Genomic DNA, 21,975 nt, shown 5'->3' with positions numbered 1-21,975 from the left:
TTTGCTCTTTATAGGCTAAGAGTTTGGGGTTGTGCCCATCAGGCTTCTGCTAATGTAAAAATGAGAAGGATTAAGCATTCAATCAAATGAGCCAAAACTTAGGAGGGAACCTAGAAGGTTTCTATTCTGAAGCAACTCAACTGTTCAGAATCATTCTAAATGAGAGAGAATAATAGAACTTTGAGGAGTTGGGCAAGGGAGGTGGAAAGGGAGCATCAAGAATTTTGGGCTCAGGAGGAATCATTATAGCTGCTTATTATAGATTTGAAAGTGGTCAAGAGAAAGGCAACAATTACAATTCTCAGCTTTTTCTATTTCTACACTCTCCATTAGTGCCTCATCAAAGCTTCAATCTAAAAGGAGAGGGATGTGCAGAGATTTCATCTAATTCACATAGGCAGTAAGTGGCAATCAAGATTCAAACCCAAGAATGATAAACGTCTAAAGAGCAGAAGTATAGTATAATCCAGGGACAGAGGGAGTAATAAGGGAGCATACATCAGAGAAAGCAGCAGGTTCTAGAAAGATTACGATAATAATAATAGCTTGCATTTACATTGTGTTTGAAACTTTGCAAAACACTGTACATATGTTAATGAATTCACTGAATCTAGAGGTCGTACCAGCCCAAACCCAAAGCCAAAGCTGAGACAGAGACTAGGAATGGAAGCTGGCTATCTAGAAAGTTGGATCAGTGTAAGGTCAATGGGGAATAAGAGCTTCCCCCGCTCATCAGTAGGCCTCATGTAGAGCCCATTAAGGGAAGCTTGCTTGCTTGTAGGAAGGCTTACACACCTTTTGTTAATTTCTAATTGGGCACTGAGCCTATTAGCTGAAAGACTATATATTCTGAGAAGTGAGCTTTTGCTTTAGGGCCTCGTTTATGAGCAAGATGTTGTGATTCCCTGGTTGAGACTCTGAATGGCCATATGTTCAGAGCTCCCCGACTACTCAGAGGTAGAGGCTCTCTTGATTCAGTGGTGGATGTAAAGCTTTGATTCAGGCAGTAGAGCCCTGTCTGTTGGTCTTTATTTCTCTTCTCTGTACTTTTTCTGTTTAATTAAAGAAGACCATTGACCCCTTTTATGTTGCTTTCCTAGTAAAGCAGATAAAAGAACCTGCACCAGCAGCCATCCTGGGTGTGCCAGTGCAGTTGCTGTTACAGTCAGCTAAACCAATTTGCACCTAGAATTGTTTTTAAAGCAGAGGTTCTCAACCTGGGACATGTACGTATTGGTTAAAAAAAAAAAAAGGTTTGGCAAAAGCATATGGGGGATATGTTCTAAGTAACCATATGATCTTGTTGAAATATTCCCAAAATAGTGGTATTCATGAAAAAAATTTGTGGTTTGGACAGTGAAGAGACAGAAAAGGAAGAATCATTCAAGGAATTATTCCTATTGAATAAAACCAGACGAATAAATATGAAATACTTTTCATGTTGAATTATAAAAAAAAATCTGCAGTAATACCCAGTAAAAGACAAACTAAGTGGTCTCTACAACAATCAGAAACTTTCATTTCTAATCAATGAAGTCACAGAATTTTTGGTATACCCTTGAAGAAGTAAGTATATCTCATTCTTACTAAAGGTATTCATAAGGCTTTAATTTCATTTATAATAACTCATCACTGTGAATCAGGATCCTAAGTCCTGTTCTTAATAAAAATCCCAACCAAGTAACAAATTGGAAATGGATTATGAGATGCTGGTATCTCACTTAAAGATACACTAAGAATATAGCTCTTGGTTAACAAAAAACAGAATCAAGAGACTGCTTATTTGACTCTGTCTTCTTAACATTTAGCAACTTTATGAAACTAAAATGTTTGTTTATTCTAGAATTTATTTCCTTTTCTATTAAATAGGGGGTAGAGGGTTTACTGAAAGCCAAGGTGGTATATGATTAAAAAAAAAGTTAGGAGTCTCTGTCCTAAGGCTCTGCTTTGTATTCTTTAATCCATCAAAAGGAGTCTGCCTCATAGAAGGAAGGGCACATTAAGGGAGGTAGTGGGATCAGAAGCAAAACACACCTTTGATGAGGAACTGAGTAAAAAGGGAGAGAAAAAAGAATAAATGGGGAAAAATAATGTGGTGGGAAGTAGTAATCATAATTGTGAATGGGATGAATTCACCCATAAAATGGAAGTGGATAGTAGAATAAATTAAATATCAGAATCCAACACTATGTTGTTTACAAGAAACACATGGAATAAAAATAAGGGGCTGGAGCAGAATTTATTATGCTTCAGCTGAGGTTAAAAAAAGGGTAGTAATCATGATCTCAGACAAAGTAAAAGCAAAAATTGGACTAATTAAAAGAGATAAGCAGGGAAAGCTACATTTTTGCTAAAAGGTATTATAGACAATGAAGTAATATCAATACTAAACATATATGCACCAAATGACATAATATCCAAATTCTCAAAGGAAAAATTAAATAAGTTACAGGAAGAAATAAATCTAACCATAAAATATACAAGAAAGATGTTGAGATGAATGGAATAGAAAATTTAGATATGATAGACTTTTGGAGAAAACTGAATGGGAATAGAAAGAACTATAGCTTTTTCTAAGCTGTACATGACACCTTCACAAAAATCAATCATGTATCAGGGCATAAAAATGTCATAACCAAATGTAGAAAAGCAGAATATAGACCATAAACGTAATTTTTTTTTTACAGCAGTTCTCCTTGATAAAGGCCTCATTTCTCAAAGATATAGAAAAATGAGCCAAATTTACAAGGATATGAGTCATTCCTCAGTCGATAAATGGGCAAAAAATATGAACAAGCAGTTTTCAGAAGAAGAAATTAAAGCTATCTATAGTCATAAAAAATGCTCTAAATCGCTATTGATTAGAGAAATGCAAATTAAAACAACTCTGAGGCACCAACTCACACCTGAGTGGCTAATATGACAGAAAAGGAAAATGACAAATGTTGGAGGGGATGTGGAAAAATAGATAAACTAGCCCACTTTTGGTAGAGTTGTGAACTGATCCAACCATTCTGGAGAGCAATTTGGAACCATATCCGAAGGACTATAAAACTATGCATACCCTTTTATCCTAGATTTGTATCCCAAAGAGATCAAAGAAAAAGGAAAAAGACCTATTTGCACAAAAGTATTTATAACAGCTCTTTCTGTGGTGGCAAAGAATTGGAAATTGAGGGGATGCCCAACAATTGGGGAATGGCTGAACAAATTGTAGTATATGATTATGATGGCTACTACTGCGTTATAAGAAATGACACTCAGTATGCTCTCAGAAAAACTTGGAAAGACTTACATGAACTTTGCAAAGTTAAGAGAGCAGAATCAGGAGAACATCTGTACAGGGTAACAGCAATATTGTATGATGATCAATCGTAAATGAGACAGCTATTCTGAACAATACAATTTTCCAAGACAATTCCAAAGAACTTAGGAGGAAAAATCCTAACCGCATCCCCACAAAGAACTGATGGAATATAAATGCAGACTGAAACATGCTTTTAAGAACTTTATTTTCCATTTTCTTTTGGTCTGTTTTATTTGCTAATATGGAAATATGTTTTGCATGACCGCACAGGTATAATCTGTATCAAATTGCTTGTCTTCTTAAGGAGAAGACATGGAGAAAGAGAAATTGGAATTCAAAATTTTAAAATATGAATGTTACAATTTATGTACATCTAATTGAGAAAAAATGAGATTAAAAAAAGGTGGTTGCCTCCTAAAAGAAGAAGAAATGATTTTGTAAAAGGTGGCAGGTGCATAGAATGATCAGACCCACCGTGAAGACCAGGAGTGACTTCTATAGCTTTGTACAAAGGCTCCCATTTGCTTTATTTTAAACCCTCATCTAATTCTTTGCAGCCACTAACAGTTAAAAAAAAAAAAGGCAAAAACCTTCTGGAAAAAAAAATCAAAAGAAAGCTAGTGTTCTTTCAGCGATAGCTGAATAGTGGAACCACAGGGCTATGTAAAGAGTAAGACGCCCCTCCCCCGGACTTTAGAGAGGTAGGAAAGAAAACACTGTGGGCTGCTAGATCAGGCCTCAGAAGAAATTTAAGACGTTTATAGCCACAAGCTCTCTAGATGCCGTTATCTAGTTTTTGCTTTGTTTTCGTAAGGGTTCTTTGAGAAAGGGCTGGCTTTAGAGTCTGAACCTAATCGTTCCTTCTCCTAGGGAAGAATCTTAAGTTGTTAATGAGCCTCTGAACTGCATTGGCGCAGCGACACTGGGAGTTTACGGTCTCAATCTCCAAAATTAAAAAAAAAAATTATGCCACCGTCGATGGGGTCTGGCGCAGTGCAAAACAGCAGCCCGGTAAGAAAGGCTGGACAAGCTTAGTCGTTTCTGCTTTTCCCAGGCCTGCATGCAAACAGGATGGGGTGTAGACATATGCGCACGCGCGGCAGCAGTCAGGCAAGGCCGCAAATGCCAAAGTACCTCAGGCTGAGCCGTCAAGAGGCGAGCCTGAGCCTGAATTGCACGTTTCTCGGGGTCGAGGGAGGAGAAGGTACCTCGGCTGGCGACCGGAGCCTGTGCCGTGATCTATGACGACGATACGGAAAGTACCATCCCAATACAGGTGCAGCCTCCATGCCCAATTCAAACTTTAAACCAACTGGGTGGAAGTACTGGGGAACTTACTTCCGGTAGGAGTCCAAAGCTCCGCCCTCCGTCGGCCGAGCACCAATCACAGGGATCCCCGGGAACCCGCTTACGCACGGGCCGGGTACAAGCACGCATGCTCACTATGTCGTGTCGTCGGCGTCCCCAGGTACCAGCGGTGGGTCAGTGGCCGGGCCCGAGCTCTAGCTCCAGCTAGGGTACCTTGCGGGGCTCAGCAGAGCCGGCGGCACGCGAGCCGCCATGAGGCTGGGCTCTGGGGCCTTCGCCGCCTGCTGCGTGGTGATTGAGGTGCTCGGGGTCGCTGTCTTTCTCCGGGGTTTCTTCCCGGTGTCGGTGCGCTCTGCGTCCCGGGTCCAGCCCCTGCCCCCTGCGCCGGAGCCCGCGGCAGGTACGGAGGCTGAGCCTCCCCTTTCTCGGTCCCGGGGCTCCTCCGCTACACTCCTGTCCTCTCCCTGCCCGCTCGTCCCCGCCCCCTCTCCCCTGGATCCTTCCTCTGGTGCCCCCCTCCCCACATACCCCAGGTGAGGGAGAGGACCTACTCTCCGTACCCCTCCATCCCCAGGATTCTCTCCATTGCACTCATCCCGTCTCCCTTCCCTCCTGTGCCCTTCCCCGTACACTTCAGGTAAGGGGGGTGGGTGCCTCCTGCCCCGAGCTCCCTTCTTTGGTCTTCAGGTAAGGGCTCTCTCACTGGATGGGGGCGGGGGGGGGGTCTCCTCTAAGTCTGACAGCAGATCAACTCATGATTAATAGGACTTTTGGGCTCTTCTGCCCTTGCCCTCGACTCACACCCCTTCCTGCCTCGACCTTGACATTCCTCCAGAAAGATCCAGCATCTGACTTCTTTGGCCTCTCCAAAGATGCCTTCAAGTTTGTCTGTGCCCCGACCCAATCACCAACGCCGTGATTCCTTCAGTTCAGCTAACGAAAATTTATTAAAGCCCTACTATGTGCAAAGCACTGTGCTTCCAACTTCTTTGCACCCCATAGGTTTATAATGGTTCATGTTATGTATAGCTCATTAAAGGCTACAAAGAGACAGGAACCTTGGACCTTTCCTCCCATTCTAGATAAAACCAGGACGAAGTACATCTTAAGGTCATTGTGCTTGTCTTGTGCTTGAATCGGGTTTAAGTTAGAGTTGCACAAAGTTGACACTAGAGGAAGTAAAGTTGTTACATAGGCACATTTTACAACCACGACAGACTTGAGTCATCACTGAGAGGCCAGCAATGTGATTTGGGAACCTACCTATGCTATGGTGAGGTCTCCGTGGTTCTGAGGCACAGAACCCTGCTTTGTAACTTCCACAGCCTCCTTTCCAGGGCCTGTAGAACTAGTTCCCCTGGTCCTGGATTTTAACCATACTTTCCCCAAACCCCACCCCCAATGGGGAAAAAGGCATTTGCATACTACTGACTGGTTAATTTTTTTTCTATCCCATCATTGCCCAGCAGAGCATGGTGTCTACAATAACTGGGATAGTGAGCCTCGGTGGTTTGAGAGCCATTCCTCCCACAAAGAAAGTATTAAATGCTTCTCCAGATATGAATGTGTAGATTCTGAGGAGGATGGTACTTCAGAACTTAAAATGACTTATTTTAGAGCCTGGTCATTCAGCTTTACTGTTACGAAACTTTATTCACTAGGATATTACTGACCCCTTGAAAAATGGCTCTAAGTGCAGATTTTTTGTTTTGTATTTTTTTAATCACTTCAGAATCTTTGAATGACATCGGGAAGGTATATGAACATTTCCCTCTCTTCCCCATTAACATATGTTAGACATATTCTCCCCTGCTGTCCTTCCCATGTAAATGTGTGTAACATGCTCCCTGGGTTGGGGAGAGGGGAGAGGAACAGTCATGAGCTTTTCTTCCTGGCTGGGCCTTGGTATCAAAGCATCTTCCATTAATATGGGAGAAGATTGTCCATTTTATGGGGGGTCCTTCTGATGATGCCCAGAGAGTTTCCTGGAACTTAGAGCACATAAAGCAATGGGATATTGCTGTATGTTTATTGCTCCTTGGCATCCTGCAGAGACCTGAGAGTCCAATTCTCCCCCAACTCCCTCAAAGAGCCCTGCTCCCACCCCACCCCCAGCTTTCACAGCTATCTAATCCACAGTAACATTCAGTGTGGTGAGTAATGCAAATAAAAAAAATGCATGAACTGATTTTACCTTTAATTTCTGATTCAGAGATATCATAAAAGGAGAGTCCTGATCTTAGACTCAGAAGATTTGCGTTTGAGTCTTTACTCTGACACATGGATTTACTTAACCATCCTGGGCCTCAGTGTTCTTATGAGACTAGTAATATTCTTCTGTTAAGTAGATGTAATGAGTACTTTGTGAACTCTAAATTACTATACAGATGTGAGTAATCATTACCATATTTGGCATTCCTTAGCCTTGTGTGTATGGCTGTAAATTGTCAGTGATTGCTCAGGATTATCCAAATGCCTCCAGAGAAGAGGTGTTGAGCACAAGGCCCGTGGGCTCCAAAGAGACCTGAATCAGATTAAAATGTGATTGGGAGATAGTTAACAAAAGAAAGAAAAATACAATAAAACATAGATATAACATTACATTTTAAAACTAAGTCGTTTTGCAGCCTGCAGGGATCCTTATGTCTGTATTAGTGGCCCCCATTTCTATTTGATTTTTACACCACTGCTCCAGAGGACTGAACACCTTCCATACCCTCTCCTTGCCCCCCAGTTCTCTTCACCTCAACTAGCCTACCTGCAGCATGATTCCAGTCATTACCTTATGTGTCCTCTCCCATGGCTTGCTGTAGCTCACATAGCTTTGAGAACCAGGCAGAATAACTTCCCACTTCTGTTGAGTGCCTCCCAAACATCATCCAATCCTTTGCTGCATGCTGCGAATTCCCAAAATTACTACTCCCTTCCCTATGCTGGTGTTGATTTTGGGTTAGCCTCAGCATAAATACTTTTGACAGCTCAATGCCATATGTTAGTATGGCACCTTTTTTTTTTTTTAGTAGAAATCCCCAGATGAAATTATTCAGTCAAAGCACAGCTCTGCTGATATCTTCTTTCTTGTTTGCTGTGGTCCAAGGGGCCTGGCTTTCTTGCTCCCTGTTAGCTACAACTGGCTGTTATTTCTGACTAGGGTCTTTCCTAACCTTGTCTTTTTCTCCTGTATCCTGTCCCTGAGCAGGTAGGCAGGCAGTCTTCTTGAGAGTCCATAGGGTTTCGTTTTTTGGTTTTTTTTTTTTAACTTTATCACTTTCCCAATAGTTATGAATTTGTAATGATAAAGTCTTAGAATAATTCTATAATTCTTTACCTTTTTTCTTGACTTGTACTAATCTTTTTATTTGTTTGGATAGACCATGGCCATTTCTTCCATCCCTCATGTATTCTTCCTCCTCTTTTTAACACCCCTTTCCCACCTGTTCCTCCAGTAGAAGACTGTGTCTCAGTTTTTGCTTTCCCTAGGAAAGCCTTCTTTTGTCATTCCCAGAGGCCACACATTCCTTTTTTCCTTACTGGTATTTTTTGCTTGCTGTACTCTTTCATTTCCTCTCCCCATGATTGTGAGTTATATTGGTTTCTGTTGCTCTTCCGGTATGTTTTCTTTATGGCTGTCCTTCATGTCTGGAATGATTTCCTTTCTTCACCTCTGCTCCTAGGAATCCCATTTCCTTCACAATTAAGCTCAGACACTGCCTTTTGCATAAAACCTTTCCAGGCTTTTTTTTTTTTAACTTTATTTTACTAGAGCTTAGCACAGTACCTGGCATACAGTAGGAGCTTAATAAATACTTGTGGGCTTGACTTGACCCCTTCCACCTCCAGCTGCTGGTACCCTCTTTGTCCTAAATAACCTTGAATTTATATACTTAATATGCATACATGTTACCCCCAATGCAGCGTAAGCTCCTTAAAGTCCTGTTGCATTTTTCTTTTTGACTCATCTAGGCCTGTCACATTGCCGCACACATAGAAGGCACTTAAAATAATCCTTATTGAGTGATTAATGTAAACTGTACATTAAGTGTTGTATTGAATATGTTGATCACCTGCATTTCATTTCTTGCCAGTAGAAGGTCTAGAGAGGTTATACTGCTGTCTGGAAAAGTTATCAGAGAAGGAAATGGAGTTCACAGGTAGTATGAAGTTCAGTAGGAGAACATCTTTACAGCTCAGTAGCAGAGCATATCTCTAGCAAGGTTCTATTGGATATATGTAACACAGTACTGGGTTAGAGACTTTTGAACCAGCCTTGGTTCAAACATAATATTTAATTATGTATACAATATATAATTTATGATATATATTACTACAGTAGTGTTCAGTAAATATCCCATCATTTTGTAATAGACCTTAGTGTATTTTTAATGTTAAATGTTTAACAATTTTGTAAAAAAGGAATTCAAATTCTTTTTTTTCCTTCCCTTTTTAAAATACTTTATAGGAACAAGTTCCAACTGGACCCAGCTTCCACCTCCTCTCTTCAGAAAAGTTGTTATAATGCTGGTAGACGGCTTGAGAGGTGATTTTGTATTTGGATCGAAGGGTGTGCAGTTCATGCCTTATACAACATATCTTATAGAAAAAGGATTCACTCATAGTTTTATAGCAGAAGCAAAGCCACCCACTGTCACTCTGCCTCGAATCAAGGTAAACAGTTTGATATGGTGTTCTGTAACCCCATAGTTTTACCGCCTTGGGGGTTCAGAGTGGCTCTGTATATCTCGGTTCTTAGAATCCACACTTAATACCTTTATTCTCTCCCATTCTGTGTAAATTGACTTAGGGCTTAGTAGTAATGTGGGAAATGGTATGGAAATGTCCCCATTAACATGGTCTTGGACCTTAGCATTGTGCTTTCTGTTAGCAGTGTACTTGCATGATGAATCTCCAAGAAAGGCACTTTAGAATCTTTGGGATTCTAAAGGGATCTAGGGGAGATCTGAGGGCGGAAGGAGCTAGAGCTTTATCATTCAGCAAGATCTCGCTTGTGGTTTTCCACACCCATGCATGATTGTGTTTATCATTGCAGTCCAGAAGTTGAAAGAGTCACAGCACTTTAGAACCAAAAGGGATCTTGGAGGAGACAGTCAAACATGTTATCTTAACATCTCAGGGAATGCATCCTGGAGAGATAAAGTGACCATGGAACTACTTCATAGAAGAGCCCTAACTAAAGGAAATTCTTTTGTTCACCCCTCTAAAGTTTAGCTAGAGCTCTCTGGATACAGAGAGCACTGTTGTAGGTACCAGGGCACATACCAGGTGTAACTAAGATGTGGTCTCTGAACTCAGGAGGGTCTAAGACATGAACCGAGGAGACAGAATACAGTGTCCCAGAAGTCTTAGTGCAGCATTAACCCTTAACACCTGGCACTTCATCCTCTTTCTTCCTAAACTTTAATAGCTTAAAAAGGCACTAAGACTTCTGGGATATGCTGTGTAAGCGCATTAGAAATGTGTAAACAATGTGTTAGTGACCCGCCGAGGATCATATATGATCTTTAATGAAGGAGGTAGTATTTCCTTTGAGTTTAAAGGATAAGGAATTCAGCCAGTGAAGAAGGAGAGGAGGAGGATGTTCCTCAAAGTTTGGTATGGCACCAGAGTGAAAGTATATAGGGCATACTAGCAGGGCAGGGGGGAATGTATTGTGGGGAGGGAGGAATGGAAAGTCAGTAATATCATGAGGTAAGGTAAGAGAGATGTGTGTTGTGTTTGTGGAGGAGATGCTGGATTGGGCTATGCAAAGAAGTTATTCATTTGATAGGTCATAGGGAACCACTGAAGATGATTGAGTCTGGGAGTGACGAGGCCGGTTCTATGAGCTATTGGTATTGCCACCCCTTCCCCCTCCCTCCACCCCTCGGCCTGTGAGTTCATTGGTATAAGTAACTCCTCATGAGGAAACTCCCTTGACCAACACAGATAGGCACCTGCTCTGCAGCTCAGAGGGGCACTGAGAGGTTAGGTGACTTTCCCTGTTAGGCAGCCTGGGAATTGAACCTGGGTGTTCCTGTCTGAGGCCAGCTGGCTGTCCACTATACCATGCTGCCTCTTGGTCAGTGGATAAGGAAGATATTTTGGCAATGGTACGAAGGATAGATTGGAACAGGAGAGAGTGTAGGTGGGAGAGTCCTGTGCATGTGTCTGTGACGTTGTAAGTGGATAGTCATGAAGGCCTGTAGTAGTGGAGTGGACGAGGTTGGGGGTGCTGGGACCCTGAGAATGCCAAGGCAGAGTTGCCTGGAATGAATTCACACACTCAAGCCTTCTCTTAGTCAAGTGGCAAAAAGTTTATTGTAATGCTTTAGCAAAAGCTGGCAAGGGTCCTTAGGGAACCTGTGAGATAGAATGGTGCTGGGGCTTATGTGGAAAAGGGCATGGGAAAGGAATGCCAGGGATGCTAATTAGGTAATGCAAGGGGTCCAGGGGTCTGGGAGATATGGATGGGAAAATGTAGGGAGTTTTGCAGAGATAACCTTGTTGTTACCAGACATTGAAGGAGTTGTCAGAGGCATGGACTTTGGGGATCTGGCGTGGGGAAGAGTCCTTGGGCCAGCTAGGGACGAAAATCCTTAGCCAGTCACTGCTGTGTCCTGATGAGAGAATGTGTTCTGCAACAAGGGCAATTTTTCTTACAGGATAGAGGCCTACTGAAAAATTGGGAGGCTTCCAGAGATAGGATCTTAGGGCCAGGGCCCAAGCACCAGCATCAGAATGGCCCTAGGAACAGAGATAAAGGAATGGGTGGAGAAGTTGTGGTGGTCTGTGAAGGGTGAGCTAGAGGGAAGGGACCCCAGGGTTTCAGGTTTGGGAGATGGTGCCTGGTGGGGCCACAGAATAGAAACAGTGAAGTCAGAAGGAGGGCCACGTTTGGGGGCAAGAACATCGGCTCTGTTTGGGACATGTTGAATTTGGACTGTGATGGGGACATGTAGGTGACTGTGTCCTGTAAGCAGCTGGAGATGAGACTCGAGCTCAGCAGGGAGGCTAGGTCTGGAGATGTAGATTTGGACGTTATGGAAATGAAGAAGCTTGCTGATAGAGAGTATAGAGAGAAAGCAGTGTGGTTAGTGGGAAAAACCAGAGATGTAGAATTCAGAGGTGATTCAGAATCCTGGCTCTGCTTCATAAATGTTTCTGGCTCAATTAGATTGTTTTAACCTTCGGCTAAGCACTTAACCCCTTAGTACCTCCATTTTGCCATCTTTAAAAGTAGGGGCTGTAGTAGATGGCTGTTTCCCAAGCAGCCCTACAGCAGTGCCCACAGCAGGAGTAGTTAGGAAGATAACCAGAGTGGCTCCTTGGGGAATACGTGGGAGGAGGGGACATTCAGTGTGAGAGGCTGGTCAGCTAGAAGGTCTCTGGTTGGGCAGAGGTTACCACATCTGACCACAAGGAGGTGGATGGTGCCCTTAAAAGGAGCAGTTTCAGTAGCGTGAGTAGGTGTTTAGGAAATGGATGCATTGGGCATAGTCTACTTTTTGCAGGCTCTCCATCCTTTTGTAAGAAAGAGCTCCTTTCCTCCCAAGCCTTGAAGTTGAGGTGAGACAAAGCCATCTAAAGAGATAATAATAACACCAGCTGACATTCACATGGTGCCTGTTGTGTACCAGGCACTATGCTAAGCTCTTTACAGATAATGGAAATAATTTAAGCTAAGCATGAAGAGGTAAAAATCCATAATTATCTTTGACCCTTTCCCTCCTAAGTTCCATATTTATTTACCTTGACGTGACCACTTCCTTGTTGGCGCTTAAGTCGATGTCTGTGTAGGAGCGGAGACTTTTTAGTTGACTTGAAACAAGACTGGAATTTTCCAAAAGGAATTTTTAGGAGGAAACAAAGTAAACTAAAGAGGGCATAAATGACGTAGTGTCCTTATGCAAGCATAAAAATAAAATCTACATTATGTGCAGGACAGCTAGGTGACACAGTAGATAGAACCCTGAGCTGGGAACCAGGAAGATTCATCCTTCTGAGTTCAAATCCAGCCTCAAACACTCACTAGCTGTGTGACCCTGGGCAAATCACTTAGCCCTGTTTGCCTCAGTTTCCTCATCTGTAAAAAGAGCTGGAGAGGAAAATGGCAGACCACTCTAGTATCTTTGCCAAGAAAACCTCAAATGGGGTTATAGAGAGTTGGACATGACTGAACGATATTGTGTACATTTCTGATCCTAACTTCAGTTATGATAAGCCAAATATTTATTTCATTTGACTAACAAACTACTGGGTTTCTGTCCCTTTTACTCACTGTAGCCTTATTTGGGGAGCCATCGCCTAGAAGCCACCGTGGTTAAGAAGAGTTGATGTTCTGTAGCTGGGAGTTCTAGGCGTGTGTAGTTTTTATTGCAGACATCCTGATCATCATACAGCAATCTTCAGGGTCTTTGCTGGGTTAGTAATAATAATGATGATACTAGCCTGCGCTTACATAGAGCTTGAACGTTTGCAGAGTGCTTTACGTGCATGTTAACTAGAACCAAGAGGAAAATATTGTATTAGGACCATTGGAACAGAATATCGAGAGTGAGTGTCCTTTGGCTATGGAAGTATGCTCATGTGTATGTTCCTGCTTGACCCCTATCTCTTCTTCCCTGAGACTTCTTTAAAAAATACAATTTTACACACATAGCATTCCTTCTGCCTTACCACTAAGAAGTACCTTTACGCTTTCTCCCAGACTGCTGCTTCCCTCATTCCTCTTATTCTTGCACTTATAATTTCATTGGGGTGGGTGCCAGTTCCTCTGGTATTGATCAGAACCCCTCTGTGTCTTCTTTTCCTGGGCAGTTTTTGTCTATGTCTTTTTTGTGTATCCGAGACTTCAGGTCACCTTTTAAACACGAGTGAGGCAGTTCTTGATACTTTCCATCCAGAGGGATCTGACCACATGGAAGGTAATGTAGGGGCCTTGTACGATTCCCTCGTTGACATGTTGCTAGCTATTGCCCAGTGCTTTTCATCTGACTGATTCAGGATTCCAAACTATTATGGGATCTTTGGCGGATGATGTAGGTGATACTCATTACCTCGTGGTCCATGTTATAGTGAGTGTTCTTGTCTTAATGTGACCAGTCTTCTTTGCTGCAACAAGAGGATGCTGTTCTCTTTTCTCCAAGCAGTTTCTCCTTGTTTTAGAGGTAAAGCCCTCTGAATCCTTGGCTGTCCAGGCTGACCTTGATTTCTGGCCTTGACCTTCCCCTCCCCTTTCACGGGCAGTCCACCTTTCTTGCTGGGTTCCATTTTGCTCTGGCTGAACGTTCTCACTCTGTCTGCACCAAGGACAGCCTTGTCCTTGTGAAGAAGCAAGCTCCCTTGCATACTCTCTTTTGGCTCTTTCTTTCACTCTGAGCCAAAGATCTTCAGACCCCAGTGTGCCAACCAGTGCCAATACCCGCCAGTGCTCTAACCTGGAACGGTTTGCACAGCAGGAGTCCTTTGGGTTTGTCTTGTTTGATCTTCTTTTGCAATGACATGGACATTTGTCACTCACTCTGAGATCCTGGCAATGGTTCTTCACTGACAGAGAAGAACTGCCTTGTGTCACTTGGAATAAAATGAGATGGATTAATACTGTCTCATTGGGACTGGTCCATGTTCACAGGTGTTTCTGTTTTGGGTAATTTGTGTACATGATTCAGTTCAACAGACATTATGTATTTGCTGTAAATAGAGCCCTATCCTTCATATTGAGGCACCTGCAAATCTCATACAAGACCTCTCCATTGCTCTCTTGGGACTTTGTCTCGCAAGGAGAGTAGACAGCTAGTGAAAACAGCAACAGCCATGTAGAAATCTACCAGCAAAGTGCAAGCAAAGTGGTTTTGTTTTGTTTTGTTTTTTTGAGGGGAGGAGGCAGGGCAATTGGGGTTAAGTGACTTGCCCGAGGTCACACAGCTAGTAAGTGTGTCAGGTGTCTGGGGCTGGATTTGAACTCAGGTCCTCCTGACTCCTGGGCCGGGGCTCTGCTTAGTGCGCCACGTAGCTGCCCCAAGCAAAGTGTTTTGTGGGATGTTTAGGGGACGAAAAGTTGTTACTGCCTGAAGGGGATTAGGGAAGACCCGATGGAGGAGGCAGCCTGCTAATTGGATCTTAAAGAACTGGGGGGGAACATCCAGACATTGAGTTACCAGAGGCCCCACATTTGGAAATTGTGAGGAATATGAGGGAGAAGGTTCAGAGAGGCTAAGGAGGGACATGTAGTAATATGAGAAAAGGCTGAAAAGATAGAGTGGCACCAGATTGGGGAAGGTACAGAAGAGACCTCAGAGGTCATCTGCTCCGTTCCCCTTATTTTACAGATAAGGAAACTGGGTCCCAGGGAGGGCAAGTGACCTGTCCAACTTGACACAGGTTGACAGAACCTGAATTTGAACTCAGGTCCTCAGACTCCACGTCCAGTGCTTTGGCAACTTAACCATTCTGCCTTTGATACCAAAGGCGCTAAACTTCCCTGGGCTCAAGTGGCACCTTCTATAGGAGACCTTTCTCTGTCCTCCCAGCTGCTAGTGCCTTCCCTTCTAACGTGATCTTTTCTCTGGTTTGTTTGCATCTTAGATGTGCCTATATATGTTGGTATGGTATGGTATGGGTATAGGGTATATTTCTTGAGGTCAGAGACTGTCTGACTTTTGTCTTTGTATCCCCAGCATTTAGCACATAGTAAGTGCTTAATAAATGCTAGTTGGTTGATTGAGTAATTGAGAAGATAGATATTATGGAGGCCAAGAAGAAAGGGAAACCCTGTCATTACCTGTCAGAGCCTGGAGGGCCCTTGGAGGCCTTCTGATCCAGACTTAACTTTACAGATATGGAAGTAGTGGTCATATGTAAACAGGCGGGTCAGACTAGGGGCACTATTATTCTCTAAGCCCTCGTAACTCAACATTTATGTAGCTATTACAGCTTAAAATTATACTAAGACTTTTGGGATACCCTATAATACTTGACAGCTTTCAGAGCGCTTATACATGGATTCTTTTAGGATGTCTTTGGATGTTGACAGCTTTTGTTGTTTTTCAAAATGAATAATCAGTTGGATCATTTTGAATCCCTTTGTTTGCTACAAGGGATTTGTTGTGAGTGAGAGGTAGCAAGACTTCCCTGGACGGTGCCTTCTAGATTACCTTCCTAAATTCCTTGGAATGAAGAAGGCAAGCAAAATAATTTCCATTAAGTGGTCAATGTTGGTTTTTATCTAGCATATTATTTTTAGGTCAAATTTATGACAGTTATATTATGTACTGTGCATATGCTTCAATAGTACCTTGGAGGCCTGAGTATAATTGGTTATCAAGAGTGCACTTATACCTATTTTATAGGACTTTTAAGGGGAGCCAGTGTGGTTTAGTAGAAATAACATTGGATTAAGTATTAGAAGGAATCTAGTTCCCTTTGCCACGAGAACTAAGTGTGTGACTTTCAACAATGAATTACTACCTCCATTGTTCTCAGGTTTTTTTTTGATATATACAGTGAAATGAGATGGTCAGACTAGATGGCTTCTCAGGTTCCTCTCATGCCTAATACTTTATAGCTCAGTGACTTGGAGCATTTAAAAATATTTTTTACAATTTTAGTTTTATAGTGGTGATTTGTTTTATGACTTTTTAATAACTTCTGTGATTCTCAATCCTTCCATTTAGCACAACTAATAAATGTTTAAATGCTTTCTGTGGTTAGAGTGGTCTATTAAGCTCTGTAAAGGAGAAAGTTTGAATGAAGATATTTCCTGTTCTCAGAGAGATTATATTTTGGTAGGGGGAGAAGATATATACACAGAACTATGATATACAGTAATGCATCATAAGTACGTTGTAGAGGCTCAAAACAAAGTGCTTATGCGAAGCCTGGAGAGGTCATTACAGGGTGAACTGGGAAAGGCTTCTTGTGGGAAATAAATGTCTTTTAAGTAGATATTTAAATGATGGGTAGGAATTCATCAGATAAGGGGATGAGGGGAGGGTGTTGGGTTAGTATATAAGCAAGGCGAATGCCATTAGAAGAGACCCAGAAGTGGACCAGAGAGTAGGATGTTTTATCTAGAACAGGAGAGAGTTCTTAACCTTTTGGGCTCCATGGAGCCATTGAGCAGTCAGGCTGGGGAAGCCTAACCGCCCTTCTCAGAATCATGTTTTTAAATGCATAAAATAAAAGACATAGTATTATAGAGGAAGCCCATATATTGAAATATAGTTAGCAATTTACATAAAAAACAAGTTCATGGAGACCAGGTTAAGAAAACTTGGTGTAGGTTGTTGAGTGCATAGTTGAGGGTACTATGCTGATGGCAAAGAAAAGATGACATCACCCAGTCATGGAAAGAATAGAGAGCTGGGCCATCAATAAGGAACCACAGGTAGTTCTTGAGCAAGAGAATGATATCAGGCCTTGGTCAAGTACTGGATCAAGAGCACAGCTCCCAATTAAATGTTATTTCAAGGGAAAAAATAGAGCCCACTCTAAAATGGTCTGCTTTATGATATGTGTTTTTTTTAAAAACTTTTATTGATACCTTTTTAAATGTTTTATTTTTTTTAAACAATGTATTTCCCCACTTACATGTAAAAACAGTTTTTAATGTTCGTTGGTTTTTTTTTTTTAAGTTTCGAGTTCCAAATTCTATTCCTCCTTCCCTCCCTCCCTTGTCCCTTTCCTGAGACAGTAAGCAATCTGATATAGGTTATGCATGTGCAATTATGTAAAACGTTTTCATATTCGTCATTTTTTTTGCAAGAAAACTAAAAAAGAAGTGAAAATAGTAACAAAACCAATGCAACCAAAATTAGAAGGAAAGCAGAAAACTGGGGGAAAATTTTTACAGCAAGTATCTCTGATAAAGGCCTCATTTCTCAAATGTACAGAGAACTGGGTCAAATTTACATTAATAAAAGTCATTCCCCAATTGATAAAATGGGCAAAGGAAACAATTTTCAGATGAAGAAATCAGAGCTATCTATAGTCATGAAAAAATGCTCTAAATCACTATTGATTAGAGAAATGCAAATTAAAACAACTTTCAGGAACCACCTCACACCTATCAGATTGGTTCATATGACAGAAAAGGAAAGTGACAAATGTTGGAGGGGATGTGGAAAAATAGGACAATGATGCAGTTTTGGCAGAGTTGGGAACTGATCCAACCATCCTGGAAAGCAATTTGAAACTATGCCCAAAGGGCTATAAAGCTGTGCATACCCTTTGATCTCAAAATACCACTGCTGGGTCTGTATCCCAAAGAGGTCCTATTTGTTTTTAAATACTTCTCTTTCTGCCAACCCCAGCCCTCCCTTCAGGCTTCCCATGTAACAGATGTTTTTAAACTTCAGCAAACTGGCAGCATTCTGCGCCATTGGTCTCTGGCTTCTCCAGTACACTGTTTGCTAGCAGTGCATTGGATGAAATGTGAAGCCTGCGCACACTGCGGGAGCCTAAGTGGGCAGCCCTTAACCTCCACTTCTTATCCTTATGCCACTCTTATGAGTCTTTTAAAAATGCTTCTCTGCCATGTCATTTTGTTGCTTATAAATCTTTGACGGAGAACTATTACCCACAAGATAAAGTCCACTTTTTAGTCTGGCGTTCAAGGCCCCTTGCTCTATTTTTGCTGTCGTTGGGTCCCAGCACAGTAAAGTAGAAGAGATGGAATGTGAGTCAGTCCATTCCCAGCTCACCGCGACTTAGCTGTAGGACTTTTGGCAAATTATTGCACCGCCCCTCCCTCCTGCCCCGAACCTTATTTCACCTGTTTGTAAATGGAGAGGTTGGACTACAACCTGTGGGCTTGAGGCCACCTGTGGCCTTCTAGGTCCTTGGGTGCGGCCTTTCAACTGAGTCCAAGTTTTACAGTACAAATCCTTTAAGGGGATTTGAGTTTGGATGCAGTCAGAGGGCTGCACTTGAGGACCTAGAAGGCCATATGTGGCCTTGAGGCCACAGGTTCCCTACCGCTGGACTAGAAAATCTTTTTTCTCTTGTATGTACAATACGTACAATATGATGTTTTGTAAAATCATTGGTCCTAAATGCCTACATGAATAAAATAGGGAAAGAGGAGATCAATGATCTGTGCATACAGCTGAAAAAGCTAGAAAAAGAGCAAATTGAAAACCCCCAATTAAATACCAAATTAGAAATACTGAAAATCAAAGGAGAGATTAATAAAATTGAAACCAAGAAAACTATTGAATTAATAAATAAAACAAAGAGCTGGTTTTATGAAAAAACCAATAAAATTGACAAACCTTTGGCCAATTTGATTAAAAAAAAGAAAGAAGAAAATCAAATTACCAGTATAAAAAATGAAAAGGGTGAGGTCACCTCTAATGAAGAGGAAATCAAAACAATAATTAGGAATTATTTTGCCCAACTGTATGCCCATAAATTTGACAACCTTAGAGATATGGATGAATATCTACAAAAACATAAACTGCCCAGACTAACAGAGAAGGAAGTGAAATTTCTGAATGACCCCATATCAGAAAAAGAAATTGAGCAGGCCACCAACGAACTCCCTAGGAAAAAATCTCCAGGGCCAGATGGTTTTACATGTGAATTCTATCAAACATTTAAAGAACAACTAATTCCAATACTTTGTAGACTATTTGGGAAAATAGGTGAAGAAGGAGTCCTACCAAATTCTTTTTATGACACAAATATGGTACTAATACCCAAACCAGGTAGAGTTAAAACAGAGAAAGAAAATTATAGACCAATTTCTCTAATGAATATTGATGCAAACATTTTAAATAAAATATTAGCAAAAAGATTGCAGCAACTCATTACGAGAATAATACACTATGACCAGGTAGGATTTATTCCAGGAATGCAAGGCTGGTTCAATATTAGGAAAACTATTAGCATAATTGACCATATCAACAACAAAACTAGCAGAAACCATATGATCATCTCAATAGACGCAGAAAAAGCCTTTGACAAAGTACAACACCCATTCCTATTAAAAACACTAGAAAGCATAGGAATAAGTGGAACCTTCCTCAAAATTATAAATAGCATCTACCTAAAACCATCAACAAGCATTATTTGTAATGGGGATAAACTAGATGCATTCCCAATAAGATCAGGGGTGAAACAAGGATGTCCATTATCACCCCTGTTATTCAATTTGGTACTAGAAACATTAGCTGTAGCAATAAGAGAAGAAAAAGAAATTGAAAGAATTAGAATAGGAAAAGAAGAAACTAAATTATCACTTTTTGCAGATGATATGATGATTTATCTAGAGAATCCTAGAGAATCAAGTAAAAAACTACTTGAAATAATAAACAACTTTAGCAAAGTTGCAGGATATAAAATAAACCCACATAAATCCTCAGCATTCCTATACATTACTGACAAAGCCCAACAGCAAGAGATAGAAAGAGAAATTCCATTCAAAGTTACTGAAGGCACTATAAAATATTTGGGAGTCTATTTGCCAAGACAAACCCAGGGCCTATAGCCTATAAGAACATAACTATGAAACACTTTTCACGCGAATAAAATCAGATCTAAATAAATGGAGAAATATCAGTTGCTCATGGTTAGGCCGAGCTAATATAATAAAAATGACAATTCTACCTAAATTAATCTATCTATTCAGTGCCATACCAATTGAACTACCAAAAAATTTTTTTACTGAGCTGGACAAAATAATAACAAAATTCATTTGGAAAAACAAGAGGTCTAGAGTATCTAGGATATTAATGAAAAGACATGCTAGAGATGGTGGCTTAGCCACACCAGATATTAAACTGTACTACACAGCAGCAGTCATCAAAACTGCCTGGTACTGGTTAAGAAACGTGTGGATCAGTGGAATAGGATAGGTACACAAGTAGGTGAAATCAACAAGTTTAGCAATCTACTCTTTGATAAACCCAAAGAGGCCAGTTTCTGGGCTAATAATTCACTATTTCACAAAAACTGTTGGGAAAATTGGAAAATGGTAGGGCAAAAACTGGGCATAGACCAATATCTTACACCATATACCAAAATAAAGTCAAAATGGGTTCATGATTTAGGAGTAAAAGTTGATACTCTAAGTAATTTGGGAAAGCAAGGAATAGTTTACTTATCAGATTTGTGGAAAAGTAAAGAATTCATGACCCAACAAGAGATAGAGAGCATTACAAAATGCAAAATGGATAATTTTGATTATGTCAAATTGAAATGTTTTTGTACAAAAAAAGCCAATGCAACAAGAATTAGGAGGGAAGCAGAAAATTGGGAGAAAATCTTTGCAACTAGTATCTCTGATAAAGGCCTCATCTCTAAAATATACAGGGAGCTGAGCCAAATATATAGGAACACAAGCCATTCCCCAATTGAGAAATGGTCAAAGGATATGAACAGGCAGTTTTCAGAGGAAGAAATTAAAGCTATCTACAGGCATATAGAAAAATGCTCTGGATCGCTGCTGATTAGAGAAATGCAAATCAAAACAACTCTTAGATACCACATCTCTCCTGTCAGATTGGCTAAAATAACAAATCAGGAGAATGATAAATGCTGGAAAGGATGTGGGGAAATTGGAACATTGTTGCATTGCTGGTGGAGTTGTGAGCTGATCCAGCCATTTTGGAGGGCGGTTTGGAACTATGCCCAAAGGGCTATAGAAATGTTCATACCCTTTGACCCAGCAATACCACTTCTAGGGTTGTATCCCAAAGAAATCACGCAAGCGGGAAAAGGACCCATATGTACAAGAATATTTATAGCGGCTCTCTTTGTGGTAGCCAAGAATTGGAAATCAAAGGGATGCCCATCAATTGGGGAATGGCTGAACAAGCTGTGGTATATGAAGGTGATGGAATACTATTGTGCCATAAGAAATGGGGATGATGCAGACTTCATAACAACCTGGAAAAACCTACACGACATAATGCTGAGTGAGCGGAGCAGAGCCAGGAGAACGTTGTGCACAGCCACAGATATATGGATTCCGTGAGGACCAACCCTGACATACTGCGCTTTTCTCAGCAACCTAAGGGGCAAGGACAACTCCAGGGGACTCATGATGGAGAATGCTATCTTCATCGAGACAAAGAACTGTGAAGTTTGAATACAGACTGAGGCACACTACATGCTCGCCTTTTCTGCTTCTCTTTTGTTTTTGTTTTTGGGTTTTTTTTCTTTTTTGGTTCTGTTTCTTCTTTGTCATGATTCATTCCATTGGTCAAAATTCTTCTCCACGACTTGACTAGTGCATAAATTAATTCAATGTGAAGTTATACATGACAGTTATATGAGACTCCATGCCGTCTTGGGGAGGGAGGGGGGAGGGAGGGGAGAAAAACTGGAACTCAAAACTATGTAGAACCGTGTGTGGTAAACTA

The 21,975-nt window shown here is 41.2% G+C and overlaps 1 protein-coding gene across 4 annotated transcripts in view; it reads left to right on the top strand.

Annotated features, from left to right (window-relative positions):
* The first annotated feature begins 4,742 nt into the window (after positions 1–4,742).
* The window catches only part of PIGG (phosphatidylinositol glycan anchor biosynthesis class G), a 93,502-nt gene continuing 76,269 nt past the window's right edge, over positions 4,743–21,975 (top strand). For 3 of the 4 annotated variants that reach the window (XM_036765499.1, XM_036765497.1, XM_036765498.1), the window contains exons 1-2: positions 4,801–5,015; positions 9,075–9,280. In XM_036765499.1, the coding sequence (XP_036621394.1) occupies positions 4,868–5,015; positions 9,075–9,280 (354 nt within the window). In that variant the 5' untranslated portion in view covers positions 4,801–4,867. Of the gene's footprint in view, positions 5,016–9,074; positions 9,281–21,975 lie in introns of all 4 variants that reach the window. The other variant, XM_036765495.1, reaches the window with a different exon arrangement.

Source organism: Trichosurus vulpecula, chromosome 6 (genome assembly GCF_011100635.1).
Source record: "Trichosurus vulpecula isolate mTriVul1 chromosome 6, mTriVul1.pri, whole genome shotgun sequence".
Taxonomy (NCBI): domain Eukaryota; kingdom Metazoa; phylum Chordata; class Mammalia; order Diprotodontia; family Phalangeridae; genus Trichosurus; species Trichosurus vulpecula.
Note: the sequence above shows the minus strand (reverse complement) of the source record. Positions and strands in the feature narration are given on the sequence as shown.